General features: G+C 45.4%; 1 protein-coding gene across 1 annotated transcript in view; it reads left to right on the top strand.

Annotated features, from left to right (window-relative positions):
- The window catches only part of LOC133954774 (neural-cadherin-like), an 88,842-nt gene that overhangs the window by 28,422 nt on the left and 41,472 nt on the right, over positions 1-18,948 (top strand). The window contains exons 3-11 of the mRNA XM_062389258.1: positions 2,511-2,736; positions 4,506-4,710; positions 6,311-6,422; positions 8,792-9,041; positions 12,740-12,882; positions 14,462-14,634; positions 16,561-16,729; positions 17,650-17,820; positions 18,148-18,320. Of these exons, the coding sequence (XP_062245242.1) occupies positions 2,511-2,736; positions 4,506-4,710; positions 6,311-6,422; positions 8,792-9,041; positions 12,740-12,882; positions 14,462-14,634; positions 16,561-16,729; positions 17,650-17,820; positions 18,148-18,320 (1,622 nt within the window). The remainder of the gene's footprint in view (positions 1-2,510; positions 2,737-4,505; positions 4,711-6,310; positions 6,423-8,791; positions 9,042-12,739; positions 12,883-14,461; positions 14,635-16,560; positions 16,730-17,649; positions 17,821-18,147; positions 18,321-18,948) is intronic.

Below are 18,948 nucleotides of genomic sequence, written 5' to 3'. Positions count from 1 at the left end.
AAGCACGCACATACACACTAAACACACACAAACACACACACGAGACGCATGAGTAGAAAGTGGCATTAAAATAGGTTGTGTTGTTGTTAAAATAGGTTGACAGTCCATGAAACCTTGGAAATAAATCCAACTTGTCAGACACCAGCAGAGTCGCACAGACAGCCACAGGCATTCACACATTCATTCATGCATCCATACACTATTTAGGTGTCCATTAGTTTCACTGCTTCCCTTTCACCCTGTCTCTCTCTGCCGCTGTGTCTGAGTTGCTTTACTCTCTTGCACACACATACGCAAGCACACACACACACACACACACACACACACACACACACACACACGCATACGCAAGCACACACACAAAGCCAGAGGCCGTCACACGTTTGTTTATGCACTTATCATGCACTCTTGTCTATCTGTCTCCTTCTCTCTATTTCATACACACACACACAGAATCAGGCAAACACACGCCCGCACGCACAAAACGCGTGCACAGTGGGCTTTTGGAAGTCAGCCAGGGTAGTATACCCCCTGGTGATTGAGGGGATAGAGGTTTGTTGGCATGTCAAAGATGGGGGGGGATGCGCTAATCTTGCCAGTGGGGCTTTACAAAACCCTGCCGACTTCCGTCTGACTCGCATGAGTCCGTCACACAGCACCCTGATGTGAGTTAAACCACGATTACCACGAGGTGCCCGTGGTCTGCATGACCATGCTGAGAACCCATGTAAGCGTGAGGTTTGCTGCTAAAAGCTTGTACAAACTAAGTACCTCACCAAAGTTGTCTAGACCATATTTAAAGATTCCACATGTGTTAAATAACTCTCTTATCCTGTGCTTAACTTTAAGATCTCAAGAGGATGAGAATAGCTTGTGCTTGTGACGAGTGAGGTCAGCCTGCTTGACCCCATTTTTAGTATTAAGCAGTGCTGGAAAAGTTATTTAGATCTTTTCTCTAAAGCTATGAGCTTTTCCTGTAAATAAGACGCGTTGTCACAATAATGCAGTGTGTGTGTGTGTTCTGGACGTCTTCCTCGATAAACATTTGCAAAGCCCAATTTTTAATTATAAAAAAAATGCATTGTGTACATCCACGTTCACTAAAGTCGTTTTCTTCTTCGCAGCCTTTATTGATGCATTGCTTCAAATATTTGCACATTACTGTCACCAGCTGTCAATCAGCAGAACCGTGAGGAACAAATGTTTGTTAATTGGCCCACTTCTTTGCATTCGTACACCTGCATTGTTGTGAGCAAACACAGTATAAAAGGAAATGCAGTGCATGCTCACAAAAACCCTGTTCCATAGTGCTACTCGTGGTCACAAATGCTACAGGGTACCTTTGAGTAAAAGAAGAAAAATCCTTGATCTAAAAATACATCATCTGGAGTAAAGCTGCTTCAGTCTTGCAAGTACAGAAAGATTCATAGCGACAGAATTCACTTTGCAGAATAGGTCCTGCTAAGTCCTGCTCAGCCTCATGCTTGTGAAAACATGTTGTGACGATAGTTATTATGGAAAGAAGCTACCAAACTTGAATAGACAGCGTAGGTAGCAAATATTCAAAAATTTTAATCTGAAATTCAAATAGGGCTTAATGTATTTAATGTACAGAACAAGGACAACCACCTTCAGCTCAAACTCCCCCAAACTTAAACTCCTGGAGAGATCAGCCAGTCCTTCAGTTCAAATGAAAGATGAATAGATTAATTATATTGGTAAAATAATAGCCATTGGATTTGTAGAGGTTTCCAACTGTTTTCCTTGTTGTTGGGTTGAAAATGATAAAGAAGAATCGTGATTCTATAGTAACGATTTGGGGCAACAAGGTTTTTCCAAGTGAAGTAAATGAAATAGTCTGAATATGTAAGAAAGTATTCATGTCACCAATAGTTGCCGATACAGAGGCCACTGTGTGTTGAGTCACTTATTTTCTGAAATGAATTGCAGCTCAGATTTGACCCAATTTGTACGTTTCTCTGGACGAAAGCTTCAGCGAAATGAATAAGTGCAAAATCTAAATTCAGGTTAATGTCGGAGCTGAATGTCGAAATGCAAAACAGCAATTAAAGAGTCGTCTTGATGAAGCTGCTTTAAAAATCTAAATCCATTGGGTTTTGTCCGTGTTAGAATAATAAGTGGATGTGAATATTGATCATGTCTTTAATAATCTTTAATTATTAAAAACACATGCCCTAAAATCAAAGTCAATTCCCTGTGGCACAAAGATTTTAAATAAACCAACCTCAGATTTTGTGTGTTTATGTTCATGTCCAGATCACTGATACTACTTTCATAAATAAATAAGTTTCAGAGAAATGCTGCATTTCAATGAATATGAATTACTGCGTATTTTAGAAAAAAGTGTGTTCTGTTCCCTGAACTCAGCAAACCTTAGGCAGACTATTTCAAATTACCATGTGGGTAAAATGTCTGAGTTGTTATTCTAGTCAGCACTATTGGATTGGTTTGGATCCAGTCTGAGAGAATAATATTGTATTTCCCTGCAGGTGGTGACGGCTGCTTTGCGGTGGACAAGAACACAGGCCAGGTGGTGACCACGGGGCTGCTGCTCCAGAGGGACAGGGAGTACTTGTTAAGCGTGGTGGCCCTTGACGGCCCGGGCAGCCGCAGTGCCCCCGCCATGCTCTCCGTGATGGCAGGAGCCCGGGCACCGCAATTTACCAATATTAGCTACGCCATCTCCATACCGGAGAACACACCTGAAGGACAGCCGTGAGTACCGCATCCGCCTGCACATACTCAAGCAGGGAAGAAATGACTAGTGGCTGGATTCCATTTAGCTTTGCTTCAGTTTCAGGGCCGGGGTGTTTTGCATGCTGGCTCCCAGTCACATGGTTTGGGTCAGGGACACCTGAAAGCCTTGTACGACTATAGAGTCAGAATAAGTAATGAAAGAGTATTAAATAAAAACATTGCAGGAGTAATACCTGCCCTGCACTGTTGTCAGAACGCCATTTCATAACGGTGTCGTGATTTTGTGATTTATACCATATGATTACAAATTATTGATTCATCTAAATAAGCTGTAATTACCTTGGACGAAGAGGTTATCTCTCATCAGTGTTTATTTGTTTGTCTATTGATTAGCACAACACAAAAGATGCTGGACTGACACTACAAGGCTGGTGGATGAAGTTCACGTTCATTTGTTCCTTTTTTTTCTTATTGGGGTGGATATGATTTAGGAGAAAAACTGACAATCTCGTATTTAGATATTAACTGATGGTGTCTGATCATGAATCTGCTTCCTCAGGTCACTTTAACTCTGAGTCCTGGCCGTGCGCCTCACGTCTGGTGTTGTCCTCAGCACATTATGTTTACATGCAGCCACATGAACTCTGGAGCGAACCAAACAAATAAATTCCATGTACTGATCAGGTTCTAATTACTTGTGTTGAGAGTTGGTGCTGTTTATTAGTTAGAGTGAATGCAGGTCAGCAGGAGAGGGGAGGAGGACACATGAAACTCCTGCACTGCATGTTTGTGGGGGGGGCCTGTGTGTGTGTGTGTGTAAACTTCAACTCGTTCCCAGTCTCAAACAAACTGGCTTCAGCAGTAGAAGATGCCTCGGACCACTAACACCAGCCATGGACCGTGTCTTAAGTCATTACGTGTGAATCTTGATAAAAATATTCAGACGCATTAAGGTGTTAGTATCGAAGAGTGGTTTGGGCTGGTTGAATTTAAAGGGGCCACTGGACTTTGGCCATTTTTCCAACTTCTTAGTGATGATCATAGATACAAGTTTGCCTATTAAAAAGGCATTTTTGAAATATGTATGTTGCTAGTCACTTATCACATAAGATGGGAAATCACCTTCCGATCAATTTAAGCTTCACACTGTCCCTCTGGTCCTGTTATTTACAGAGACACGTTGGAAAATGTGTGTCATCTCGAGAAACTCTCCCAACTAATATCCCCTTTCAGTTTGTTGAAAATCAGTACGCTACATGTGTTGTTGAGTTATTTTATGGACACACAAAAACATACGAAAAAGCTGAATTAAACCCCAAAGGTGTTGTCATTATATTCATATCTGCAAAATACCAAACTCCAGTGAATGCAAGCATGAAATCATATCGCTCACACAAGGAGTTTCACATCTACATATATTAAATGACTGGGGGTAGATACACACTCGTCTCGGTTTGGATCTCCACACTCTACCTGTTCAGGTCGACTGTAAGTTGATGAATATTCATTTGGTCACACCAACTCACTCGAGCACAAATTGACATGTCATCGTCACACGCCATTACAGAACACGGAGCAGAACACAAACATTGATATCTGCATAACAGTGTTACATTATTGCACGGAACTGACAAGTACTGATTGAATGTGTTCACGGGACGTAGTCAATGGGCCATACAGAAATTGATTTCATTACAGTGCTGATGTAGGAAAAGAGGATTTCGATTTTAATTCACCATGTGCGCAATTGGAATCGAATGGCAATCACTTTCTCTTTGTTTCCGCAGCTTCCTGGTGGTGCTCGCCATTTCCTTCCAGAAGCAGCCAATCGGCTACAACCTCCTGATCAATCCCAGCAGTCTGTTCAGCATCCGGCAGGAGACGGGGGAGATCAGCCTGACCAGGTCGTTGGACTACGAGAGCGACCAGCGACGCTACCTGCTGATGGTGCGAGCCAGCGAGGAGCCCGGCAGCCTCAGCACGGCCACGGAGGTCAGTTCAGAGAGAGAGGGGGATAGGGCCAGAGAGCCGGAGTCGTAGGAGTGATCGTGCAGTGAGCTCCACTAACCCCGTGAGCTGAGGTCAACTGTGATGTTCTATCATCGCATCTGCTGCACAAGTGATCTTATTGAAAGAGAAATTCAAAAGACAAGCTGTGTTGTGCTCGCTCTCCCCACTGGACTTCCACAAAGCTCTCAGACAGACATGGTTTCACCCGAAATGCTACGTGCAGACAGAAGGTGCATTAACAGCACTGATCTGGTGTCAGCTCTGACCTCCTGACACTACACAGCTCGGCGATAACCACAAAGGACCGACAGCCGAGTTTGAAGCCGAGCAGGAACGGCATGGCTGAATGGTTCTGAAAGGTTAACAAATGGAGCGGGGGGGAAGGGGGGGGGGGGGGGTGGGGGGGGGGGGAAATGGTTTCTCCTCTTCTTTTTCCCTCTCGCCTCCTGCCCGTGTCTCCCCAAGCGTTTTTTGCCAGGAGTGTGATTTGGAGATGAGCTGTGTTAAACACACGCCGGTGTGCGAGAGCTCCGCATCCGAACACTTCATTCACAAACGAACTCTTCGGAGATAAACTATTCATGAATTCGGTATCATTTCAATTATTAATCCTGAGATTTTCTTTTTTGCACCCAATTCTCGTGTCAGCCGCTCAGCTTGCCGCCGCCACAGAGCGAGCAGGCGGAGTCTCCCTCTGCTCAACTGCACGATGTGGACTCTGCGATGGTGACTGGGAAAAACCTACCCCGGCTATTTCAGGACTATTACTCAGCTGTCACTTCACACTTTACACACAGCGGTGACAGGGAGCTTGTAGGGCGGAGAGCGGCTAAGGGCCTTTGTCAAAAACACACAGTGAGGCACACACATGCTCGGAAAAAACATTTCTATTTTTGACTCAGGGGAGATCAGGAAGTGGCAGATAAAGGATTGTGTTGAACTGGCATCTTGAGAAACTATAAAAATGCAATTTGGATTAAGTTTCGGGGGGGGGGGGGGGGGGGTCAGATTCCTGTACATTGGAACATTTCTTATATGATTGTCTGATTTTGCATTCTTCTCCTCTGATTGTGTCTGTGTCCTCTTCTTCCTCTTCCTCTTCCTTCCTCTCTCCCTCTTTCTCTCCCTCTCCCTCTCCCTCTCTCTCTCTCTCCCCCTCTCCCTCTTCCTCTCCCTCTCCCTCTCCCTCTCCCTCTCCCTCTCCCTCTTTCTCTCCCTCTCCCTCTCCCTCTCCCTCTTCCTCTCCCTCTTCCTCTTCCTCTTCCTCTTCCTCTTCCTCTTCTTCTTCCTCTTCTTCTTCCTCTCCCTCATCCTCTCCCTCATCCTCTCCCTCTCCCTCTCCCTCTCCCTCTCCCTCTCCCTCTCCCTCTCACTCTCCCTCTCCTCTTCCTCTTCCTCTTCCTCTTCCTCTTCCTCTTCCTCTTCCTCTTCCTCTTCCTCTCCCTCTCCCTCTCCCTCTCCCTTTTCCTTTCCCTCTCCCTTTCCCTCTCCCTCTCCCTCTCCCTCTCTCTCTCCCTCTCTCCCCTCTCCCTCTCCCCTCACCTCTCCCCTCTCCCCTCCTCATCACGCCGGCACTAATCAGGTTCAGGTGTTGATAACGGACGAGAATGATTGTGTCCCGGAGTTCCTCCAATCCATCTACAGCGTGGACGGAGTCCCTGAGACGGTAACCACGGCAACGTCCCTGCTGCAGGGTGAGCCTCCTCTGACCCAAGAGTCTCACATCATCTGTTCCTCTCTGAGTCGCAGAGAGGAACTATCCAAGACGTCGCTTCTGAGACAAAGAAAACAACAGATGTATTTTGGGGGGAGAAAGATGCAGCAGACCACGAGTCACCGTTTCAGCATATGGACTCATAACACTTTCATATCGGCGTTCCGAAAGAAATTGAGAGTTAATTCACATCTGCGATCATATAATCATAATTATACTTGAGTAAATATGCTGCTACAAAGACCAGAAACACATTTGGAAATCTGGAGATACAAGGCTTCCTGCAGAAAGGATCAACACAGGGAGAGCACAAGGATCTCAGAGTGATGATGAAGAACAGTCAAAAGCACAGGTCTTTTATCGCAGGACTTAGGGCTGTCCTTGTTGACCAATCCAGACTGATTCCATAGGTGGGGGAAGGAGAGGAATCTAAACATCAACAGCTGATTCACATGTGTTTCCTTAGGTGATAAGACGACATACACTCCTTCCAGTAATCAAGTCGCAGAAGGTCTCACTGTAGTCGTAAATAATTAGGTGTACGTAAATACGTCATAAGTCATAAAAGTCTCTTGACAAGGCTTCAAACACTTACTTATCCAAATGCAAAATAGTTAGTCAACCATGCTTAGTTGATTGTTCTACTACGGTTCTATTATTTTTTCTTCTGCATGACTAATGACACGTCAATATGGAACTGATCTATTAAGGCATGGGGTTACATTATAATCATCAATGTTGACTGTTAAGCGGAATCACACTGTTGAACCTGTTAACACAACCGTATTGTGCTGGGAATTCACTGTGCAAATCTCCATAATGTGCGATAACCTGTGTTCCTGTAAAAAGATCAGTGGCACTTGTTTCCCGTTTGCTGTGTTAAACAAGAATTACACTTCTCCCTGCACCGAGAGTGTCAGATGTGTTAAGATATCGCACCGTAGAGATCCCATTGCAATATTTAGCTGCAGCCTGAGATAGAGAAGGACCTCAGCAGGATATAATACTTTTTTTCTGTCTCTCCATTACACGTTACCCACAGATCAATGCCTGCTCAAGGCAGAAATACCTTTAAAGACGAACACTCAAAATGAAAACGGCCCCATTATTCACGAGTATTCTTACACCTCGAACTGTGTTGTAGTTTTCCATCAAACGCGCCCGTGCCTGTGGGACTTCTGCCCCTCATGTGCTACCACAGTTGATTCATGGGAAATCTCGGGGCTCGGGCGATTGTTTCTTGTGAATTCTGGCTGAGGCAAAAAATGGAAACACGTTTATTCTGAAAACCTTTCGAATACACAGCCCGGAGCTGCAGGAGCTGGTGCCACAGCAGAGAATACAAACCAGTGCACCGAGGAAAAGATAAACCGATATGGAAGGAAAACATAGAGAGACAGTTAAGGCAGGGTATCGTCACTGTGACCAGGTTAGAAGAAGGTCATGCACCATGCAGACGTATGACTTTTTAATTCCTGACAAGTCACATTGAGAGGGAAACACAAATGATCCTCTAAAAGACTGTGCGGCTAAATAATGAAATGTTTCGAGGCACAGACAAAGCGAAATCTCTATTATCCCATCAACCCGGCTTCTATCAGGCCGAAGACACAGATGAACACTCTACAATGAGGCCATCGCTTTAACTTACACCCACCGAGGCTGATGGTTCAGAAGAGATAAGCCCGGAAGCGGCAGTAACACTGAGGTTTAGGAGAAATTTACTTCTTTCAGTTCTTTATCATTTACAGAGTCAGTCGCATTATACAGACCGTACAAAGCGAGTACAGTAAATTGCCAGTCTTCAGCTTTAATGTCTGATATTGAGACGGAAGCACGGAGATGTGGCTGCTGATGCTTGACACAGAGGAAATAAACACATCAAAAGAATATGCAAGTGTTATGAGCTAGAAGGGAACAAAGGATTTAAGTAAAATTCACATAACAGGAAACTTAAATTAGCTTTGCGACCCCTGGTCTCAGTGTTTACCGCTGCAGCCTTAGAAAGAAAAGAAAGAATCTCATTACACATCTAAAAACAGATCTATATATATTTTTTCTGTGTTATTACATGAGAATAAAAACATCTCCCCACATCTCGCCCGTTCGTTCTGTTTTAAACGTCTTTTAGCATCTTCTCGCAAATGACGGTAATCACTCTTGGAGGGGCAAACTGCAAAAAGTGATTGAAGCTGTCGGCGCTTATGATCTACGAGATGTTTAGAAAGGGCATGAAGAGATAATGATCGACACAGATGTCAACATGCTCATCAGCTGACGCCACCTAATTAGCCCGTTTCGATTAGCTGTTAATTGATGGTCCTCGTGTGATGTCTTCCCTCCCGCCAGTGTTGGCCACGGACTGTGACTCGGGGTTGAACGCTGAGCTCACCTATTACACCCTGAGCCCGGACTTCAGCATCTCGCCCCACGGGACCGTTTTCCCCGCGGGCCGGCTGGACTACGAGAGGCCCAACCATCTGTACGAGTTTGTGGTGATGGCCGTGGACAACGGAGATGAGCCCCATTCCGGCACCGCCACGGTCCGCGTGAGGATGGCCAACGTCAACGATGAGGCCCCGGAATTCTCCCAGACTGTGTGAGCATCATGTCTCTTATATCGGCAAAATGTTCGCATGTTATTTCTACGCTTTTATATTTTGGAAATTGTGAATTTTCTGTTTGTTTTACTTTGTTATCTGCAACAAACAACGGTTTAATAAGATGTAGGTGGAGGTACATTTCCCATTCCTTTCAGAATATTCAAAAGATTAAAAGGACGCTCCACCAATCACAGCCATCGCTACAACAACATTACACCAGAGGATTGTGGGTAGTGTAGTACCTTTCCTTGACATAGTGACTAAAACACTTTGTTCAACAATTAAAATCATACCAACTCCTGGCTTCTACAGCAGCATCAATAAGTCTACATTGGATGGTTAAAATATTATGGCTAATAATCCAAATATCTATTCAGAAAAAGAATGGGATTTTTCCTGTGGAACCATGCTGAGTCCTAAGTTCATGTTTAAGACATTTTGCCCTCAAGATAAAATCCCCAATATGTGGACTTTCTGCAGTTATTGTTTATAATACCTGCTAACTGAGGACTACACTGTATATTGGGATAAAACAATGAATGTGGGAAGCCAAGACATGCTACGAGCTGACCAATAAGCAATTAGAGAAAGAAGTCAGTGTGTGTATGTGTTTATGGAGCTTAGATTACAAATTAATACTGTAAGATTGTTTGAACAAAATGACCAAGCTGCACCTGTTTTGCTGTCGCCCGAATCTTAAAAAGCTGAAATCTGAGCGTTAACCGTGGCCTGAGTTCAGCTGAAAATGTCTAACTTTGTCCCCAAGATAACAAGTTTAGAAAAGTGGTTCCTCCTGCTGGCTCTGCCTCTTCATCCCTGATCCACCAGCTCATCACATTTCATTAGATTGGAGGAGCCTTGCTCACCAGGGCAGAGTCGTAGTTGTGGTTTCACCCCAGGTACAGTACATACAGTGGGGACCAAAAGTCTGAGACCACTTTTGGAGCCTACTCGAGGACATTACAACCCACATCACTGCCCCGCCCCCCTCCAGGCTGTTCTTTGCAATCACGTTCGATGCTGGATGTGCTGCCAGACTTGCGCCATCACTAAAAAGTAGTAAAACTTAATATTCAGGGGGAACTGCTCAGAGTCATGACTGGGTCAAAACGGATCTCAACAAGCTGATTATTATTATTATAACAGATTTTTAATGGTTTTTCTGTAACTGTCGTGCAGTTCACCGTCTACTTGGCAGACTGGGCTTTCTGGAATTAGTAAATGGAAAAATAATAACAAACTGTGTCCTGGCCGTCTTCTACTGTCTGAAGCGATCAGGGTGAAACAATTGCTGTGAGGGAACAATGGTTAGATGCTGGACAAGTCCCACAACCCAAGCAGAGCAGAAAATAACTCATGGAGGGAAACACACACACACATACACAAACACACACACACACACATCTCTATAGTCTTGAGGACACTCATTGGCATAATGCATTGCCTAGCCCTTTCATCTAGCCATAATCACCACAACTCAATGCCTAAACCTAACTCTAACCTAAACCTAATTCTAACCCTAACAATAAGTCTTAACCCTCGTCCTTTGAATTTGTGAGGACCATCAAAAATGACCTCAGAATGTTGGTATTGACCAGAATTGGCCCTCATAACTACAAATAGACACACACACACAAAAACACAGACACACATGTCTTTTGTATTTGTATGTGAATGGTTTTTGGTCGCAAGTAGCATTTTCCACTTGTTGTGTTAATCATAGTCATCTGGCATCAAAACGATCTGTTACTCACTTCTTTCATGTGATGTTGTCAAGGTTTCCTGAAAAAGAGCCACTAGTTCAACGCTGTAATAAAATGTAGCTTTCAAACAGCTCAGTGCAAGATGTATTTTTGGCCTTCTCTGAAGGTATGTAGTAAACTGACATACAGATGCAGTCCTGTGTGTCCTCGGACGCTTTTTAGGCAAAGCTGTGCAAGTGGTCGGGCAGCAACTGTCACTGTGGCTCTGCTGCAGTTCCCCCCCCCAAACAAGTTAGCCGCTTGTACTGTCAGACATGTCCCAGTGACCTTCACGGAGGACTGTTGCAGGCCTCCTTCGCCCGCTCTAGTTGCGTTGTCAGGTGTCAGTCTCAGTGGGTGGCCAGACAAAGGGCAGAAACAAACAGGCGGGCGAGAGGAAGAGATGTAGACAGAAAATACATGAAGCAGAGGAGGAAAAACAAAGACTGATGCATGGTCGTGGGGCAAGCAAGTCGAGAATACCAAGAACATATGCGATGCGTAGACAGGAGACAGCCAGTCAGATACTGGGTGCAGATAAACACAGACGCCTGTCCGCAGATAGACAAATGCTCTTACCAAACTTGCAAACAGATAGTTAGAAATGCAGGCATTTTGCCAGGCAGGGTGTGATGGCCTCTTCATCACACGGCAGCTCACTGATGTGCAGATGAATGCTGTGAGGGCAGAGGAGGACAGTGTCCAAAGACACGTTGAGATAGGCTGAAGCATGCTATGTCAGACTAATGTCAGACGAAATGAGATACTTGGACAATGCGATTGGACAGATTATCATTTCCCGGCATGCCCTCTTAGTTTTCAGCTGAATGAGTTGCAGAGAGGCTAAAAGTGATTGAAGTGTGGGGCTGACAGGCGGAGAGCCCACGGAAATGCAAATCGCCCGACTTTCAGGCCGAGAGAAAGACAGGCGGGCGGCTCGGGCAGGCAGGCTCTCGCTGAGTATAACTTCACAGTTCAGTGAGATGTGGGGAGATGCTTCAGGATGAGAAGGGGGGGGGGGTGTATACAGAGTGTTTCATCCAACAGAGCAGTGGAGAGGTGGCCTCGGAGCCGGGTGACAGATTACAGGTCACTCATGTTGCAACGGAGACTGCCACGGCATGCAGAGATGAATCACCCATCAGCGATCTTCGGTAAACCATCAATCACCTCTGACTTTGCGCCGCAGACACTGATCCCTAACCCCCCCACCCACCACCCTCCCCCCTCTTCCCCCTCTTCCCCCTCTTCCCCCTCTTCCCCCTCCCACCGACACATACTTAAACGCACACACATTAGAGGAGGGGCACATCAGGAAATCTCACAGGGGATGAGTTCTGCTGACGAATCAACTCAAACTCTGAGAGAACGCTGCCCCCCCCCTCCTCTGATATCCAGCTCAGCTCCTCTGTCTTCCACTCCCACACATCACTTTACCTGCCACTTCGGTGCCAGTCTTCCCTTTTGTCACCTGCTCCCCTCTGCACCCTCTCGCCTCTCGCACGGTTCACCATTCCTCTTCATCGGTGGATCCTCCGAGTCACGCAGTTCATCTCCACCCAGTTGTGACTGGCGCTATAGTGGTATATCAGTCTCCTGTGTCTCGATGGGCATCCTGCTGTCCGGAGCCACAGAGCGAGCAAATCACCGTTGACATTTTAAAAGGCCCTGGATCAAATGGCCCACAGTGGGCTGGGCGTTTGGAAGCACCATTTGTTCAATGACTTCAACAGCCCACGGAAGACATTGTCATTTGTCTGTGGTCTTGCCGGCTAAGAGGACAGGTTAAATCACAGACACAGGCCAGAGAAACAACAATCTGTCCAATCAGGTGCTCCGGAATGTGTACATAAGAAATACATTCTGTCTGTGTGCGTCTGTCCTTGACTTCCGTGTGTGTGTTTGTGTTCTCACCCCCTTGCGCCTGTTAAACTTGAGCTCCTCTCTTGCAGATATCGAACCTTTGTTTCCGAGGACGCGGGCCCCAACACCCTCGTCGCCACCGTTCTGGCCAAAGACCCCGATGGCGATGGTATAATCTACTCCATAACAGCGGGCAACGAGGAAGGAAACTTCATCATTGACAGCCAGAAAGGTGATACTTCTTAATTTTCCAGGCAGCCTTCCCATTTGCATCTCTCACTCTAATTGACAGGCGTTCCGTCAAATCACACATTCAATTTTCTCTAATACGTTTCCCGCCGCGGTGGCTTGATGTGAACGCGTCAATGTGGGGAGATATTGAAAGCTGATATTAAAATCTGTAATTTCAATACATGCGCCGCTTTTTCTGTTATTGTGCTCATAAATATAAACCATGATATTATTTAGGAAATTTCCACTCTTGGTTTTTCTTCTTGTGGATACAGAGTGGAAGGCCCCCCCCCCCCCCCCCCCCGCCCCACATGTTTCTGTGCTTTCAAGAATTGGCGACTGCACAGTTTATCTTTTTTATTTACCCTTTGATCCGAAACCAGTGGCAATCGCTGTGACATTTGTCACCCAGCCCTTTCAATTCAATTTCACAACAACTGCTCTATCATAGCTCACCATCTTCAGGGCCGCGCTCCGCCGGCTCCTCGTTCCTTTGTGTGGTCTTTTTTATATTCCTTTTCTACCCTTTTCTGTGTCTCCTCGGAGCAGGGAAATGCTAAGGCTGACATCCTGTGAATGCAGGGAAACCACTATACAGCGCCCCCCCCCCCCCCCCACACTTACTGTATATATACGAAGAGTGCTGGCTCATTGAATAGCTGCTGGGGCTCACGTCGCATTTGTAAACAAGGTTGACATTTAAGCCGGGAGAATTACCATGCACATCCCACAGCTCACTTATTTCACGGTAGTGGTGCAGTGCCGTCGGTGTCACGCGTCGTCATTAGCAGCCGGGACCCTTCTCTGTGGGCAGCCGGGCTGGCAAGTAAATTGGCGGAGAGAGGAGGGTCAGGCACTCACATCTCTGTGTGTGTATCAGCATGCTGCACTGTCTTTAATCAAGAGCGGTGAAGGAGATGAATAGAAACACAACGAGAGAATAACCCCCCCCCCCCCCACTTCAATGAGTTCCCCCCACTTCACAGGCTTCCTGCTCGTCCTGCAACCTCAGATGTTTTTCTGTACTGCTGTTGACGAGAAAGATGTTGACTCAGACGCCTCATCCTTTTATCCCACCTTTTATCTTGACTGTTACATAAAAGCAGACAAAGGGGGCGAGAGAGGAACAGCTAATAGGCAGCTGCCGAGCCCGTTTAACTTCTAACCCGACTCACTTACTACTTTGTTTCGCTCTCTCCCGACGTGCTCGAGTCGGACGGGCGTCTTTCGAGGAGAGCGTGCAGTTATTAGATTAGAAATGTGACGAGATCACCACTGTGAAATTGGTTTTTGGATTTTGTCTGCATGTCAGATTCTTACCTTTCTGTGGACTTCCAACACTTGTTATCTCACACCCCCCCCCCCATTTCAAACAACAACAACAAGGAGCATGTGTTTTTTTCTGCTGTGTTTTTTATTGATAGCACATCCTTCACCGACGCAAGGCCACGGCGGCAATAACATCCTGCTTAATGACTAATGGAACAGTTGTACTTATTCTGTTGGGGATGGTGGGTGTGTGGGTGGTGGGGGGGGCATGTTTTATACAGTGTAATTTAATGAGCCTGTGGTCTTTGTAGGGCTGATTCGACTGCGCTCCACTCCACTTCCTAAGCTTCAGGGGCTGGAGTATGTCCTGAACGCCACGGCCACGGACGACAACGCATCGGGCGGCCCGCACTCCCTCTCGTCCACGGCTCGGGTCATCGTCGGGGTCGATGATGTCAACAACAATAAACCTGTGTTTGAGGAGGTGAGGATATCGAAGGAAACGTGTCTCCATTTATGAGCGCCTCCTAAGATATGCATCCCACGTACAGAGGGAGTGTGGAATAAATGTAATCACATTTTTTAAATGATCTTGCGCTGATTTTGACTTCGCAGTCTGACCCAGCTGCCGAGCGCCGCTGTAGGTTTATCTGATGACAAAGAAGAAGATACGTTCAACTCGGTCCATAGACTGAAGGGACACTGCCCCATCCCCACTGACTGCTACAGAGCACCGGTCACTTGTTTGTTAAATTTGTATTAATATGGAGTGAACCACACGACTAAATCGCACTAAATTTGACACTTGAGCACTTCTTGGGCAATTAACATTAGAAAGTCAAAGAGTGAAGTCAATATGATGAACGGTTCTCAAGGGTTGTGATCCACATACAGAGAGATTTCAGGAATCCTTTTAGATATAGGCAAACTGATCCCAGTATAATCTGGGAAAAGTCTCATATCGTTCAACAGATAAATAGTTCAGGCTCCAGTTCTTTTACAGCTCATCCTATGGACTTCTTTCCATTTTTACTTCTTTATTTTGACTCAAACACAATCATTTGAAATCACTGATGTTAAGTCCAGTTTCTTTAGGAAGCTTCTTAATCTGACAGCCTACGTGTTGTTCTCTCTTCATAGCAAGGGGAGGAAATCTTGTGAATGAGAAACCGGTTAGAAAAATAAAGCTTTAAAGAAAACTGTTTTGGTAAAACACTCATTTGCTCTGAGTTCGGTGAGGAGAGTGATACCAGCTGTCGTGTCAGCTAACTTGGCTCAGTGATCCTGGCTCTCTCCATTGGTGACAAAATCCGTTCTGTTTTGTTTTTGCAAAAACCAGTTGCCAGACACTGGGCTCCTGGCAGAGCAACTGGTCCCGATTTGTTACCTTTGTTCTGAGCCAGGATCGCTGCTTCCCCCTGTTTTTAAATCAAAGAATGTGCTCCCATCTGCCTGCCTCATCCTCTCAGTGCACTTCAACTACCCACTCCTCTCCATCCCTCTCCTCATCCAGCGCTCGTATGTGTTTTTTTTTTTCCTCGCCCTGGCGTTCTCATTTCCCCGGCCTCCGTCTCTCTCCGCTCTATTTTCCCACGAGTTCTGATTAGCCTGCACACCCACTCTATCTTTAGGCACTCCGTCGGGATTTCAATTAATCTATGAATAAAGAAAAATAAAAAAAAAGTGCAATATCATCACAATACACTTTACCTGTTTAATTAACTTCCTCCTTAATTAGGGAATGACTTGAACTTCAGCGCAGACGTGCCTGTGCTGAGTGCAAGCTCCCGAGGTCTTTCGGGTGGGCTGCGAGTTTTGGCAGCTTGACGTGTTTAAATATCAAATTGCACCTCGGAAGAAACCATCTGGGCTGGCGTGATATTTTTATGAAGAGCCACCTACGGGCCATGCACCGTGTGCCATCCCGCCGTCTCACATTGTTCGTCTGTCTGTCGCCCGCTCACACGCTTTGATCCATCTCGCTCCCTCTCTTCCGCTCTCACTCCTCCTCGCCTATTGTTTTTCCTTTTTTATTTTTTCATGGGCATTCTATTGAAAGAGTAGCGAGCATTCGTATCTGATTTTGGAAAAAGACTCCAGAGAGCAGCTCTTTATCTGGGGCATAGTTTCATTCAGGGGACTGGAATGAATTCTTGGCTGAGCTCTTCATTGCCGGCTCTAAGGAGAAATCGTTGATTTTACTTACTGTATCAATAACTTCCATATTGTGTTTAATACACATTATCTCACTGACCTTCTACTTAAGTGCTTGATTTTCTTTGATCCTTGTTTACCCATAACATACACTGACAATAGATTCTCATATATGAGGATTGTCTCTTGTATTTGTTTGTCTCCTTTCATTCTTTCTTTCTTTCTGTCTCTCCCTCCCTCTTTCCTTCTATCTCAGTGCCAGCAATATCGTGAGCAGGCTTCAGTGCTGGAGAACCAGCCAACGGGGACTGTTGTGTTGCAAGTGCATGCCGTGGATGCAGATGAGGGAGCAAATGGAAAAGTCAAATATGGCTTAATGCACAGAGACAGCACCATGCCTGCCTTCAGAATTCATCCGGACTCAGGTAGCGTGGTCACGGATTGTCTGGGATGAAATGGGTCTCAATTAGATCATGGAGAGCGGAGTCTAGTGCAGAGAGACAATTCTGCTGTTCTACGCAAATGTGTGTCTCTATTGTTAATTGCACTTGAGCTGTGATTTGACAGGAGAAGAAATTCACAGTCAAATGTTTATCTAAGCATAATTTGCCTGCCCATTTTAAACTGGTCTCTACTGTTAGCTTAGCCTGTGGTAATGCTACGGCATCAGCTTGTTTTAAAGCATTACAGCAACAAAACGGGCATCGTGCTTTTACTTTGAAGGAGCTGCCACATCCCTGAATATCTGTGTCAGTCTGTTGTGGTGAAGTAAAAAACCATCAAATTATCAAAATGATCTTGATGTGATTTTGACAGTAGCACAACTGGTGCCTTGTTTAATACATCTTTATTAATATTGAGTTCTTGATTCGGCCAATTTACAATACACATGCAAAGGGTGAAGTCAATATGCTGAACGCTTGGATGATATGCGTTTCACATAGAGACATACAGACATTCATGGAATTAGTAGATAGATGAGTCAAAAGCCAACAGCAGTCTATCGATCACTGTTTCTCTTAATCTGGTGAAGCTGTTTTCTGACTCTTTGGTTTATAAAATGACTGAAAGAGAGAATGAGCCCTCCCATAACGTAACACGTGGAGTCAGCATGTGGTTCAATTTACTCAGAATAAATACAAAAGTCTTTATTTGTTTTTCTCAGTCTGTGAGTGGATGGTCGGATGATGGGATAGACGGATGAATGGTTATGCGGATTGATGGATGTATGGATGGAGGGATGCGTGTACACATGGATGGTTGAATTGCCGAATGGAAGAATGAGTATATATGAAATCATGTGATTAAATGTTGTGCCGGGCTGATTGCTGCTCTGTATTTACAGGAGCGATCACGACGGCCAGACGCTTTGACAGGGAGCGGCAGCGAGAGTATTCCATTACAGTAACGGCCACTGATTGGGCGGAGGAGCCGCTCATCGGCATCTGTCAGCTCACCGTCCAGATACTGGACCAGAATGATAATAACCCCAAGTTTGAGAACTTGCGCTACGAGTGTAAGTGTTGCCGGTGTGAAATGAAATATAAATATCTCTGCATCACTGAAGCAGCCCATAGCCCATACCTTTAAAAATGCTGAAGGTAAACAGGGTGAGAGGGGGATGTGGGTGGCTATATGCTGGAAAATAAACATTCTTTGCCCTGTCTAATGAATTTCATGTCTGTGTGAAATGAGCATTAGAACCACCCCAGTGTCCCTGGTGGTGGGAACCAAAATTACTTTATGCATTGTAACAAATGTCCGTAACATCCCTCATGCTTCACCCATTCCTGTCTTTTGCCCTTAGCTCTGACCGGCATAACAATATCTCCATCCCCTGCAGACTTTCTGAGAGAGGACACTCTGGTCGGCACCAGTTTCCTTCGAGTGGCCGCTCACGATGACGACTTTGGCACGAACGCAGCCATCACTTACTCCATGTCCCCGGAGCAGCCGGAGTACCTGCAGGTCAACCCCGTCACCGGATGGGTCTACGTTAACCAGCCCATATCACAGGTCAGTCAGCAGCTATTAGCCGGCTCTCCATCAGCCACCAAACACACACAGACACAGACACACACTGTCTGAACCACACATGACAGCCTGTGGGTCTGAGTCAACAGAGCTAATGAGTGAGCCACCTCAAAGTGCCTCTGCCTGCGACCTCCAATCAGAGGTGTGTGATGTGTGTTCTCCCAGAGGTGCTGCACACAGAAGGACCACAGAGGAAGAAGATGGAGGGAGACTAATTCAGGTTAAACTACTAATAAAAAATAGATGTTAACAGCTCGGAATTCCTAGTTGATGACTGCGGTTCTGTTTATTGGCTTGTCACTAAAAACTATTAAAAAAAAAAAAGAAGAAGCTTTAAAAAAAATTATTGAAATGGACAAAGCAGGTTTTTAAGCTAATTATCACAAACCAAGACTCTGTCCAACTTTAAAAAAAACAGGCTTTGATATACTGAATTTAAGACTTTCATCATTTTAATTTTATCATCTCACACTGTGATAAGGAGACTGACATTTTAAAGGCATAAGTGAAACATTTTGAAGGCTGGGAAATGAGGCCCGTGATTGCGCTTACAGAGCATCCACACTTACCTCAGAGCCATTACAACCAAAGCACTGAGCTCCAAAGATAA

The sequence above is a fragment of the Platichthys flesus genome, chromosome 6 (genome assembly GCF_949316205.1).
Source record: "Platichthys flesus chromosome 6, fPlaFle2.1, whole genome shotgun sequence".
Lineage (NCBI taxonomy): Eukaryota > Metazoa > Chordata > Actinopteri > Pleuronectiformes > Pleuronectidae > Platichthys > Platichthys flesus.
This window is presented reverse-complemented; position numbering and strand designations above follow the sequence as displayed.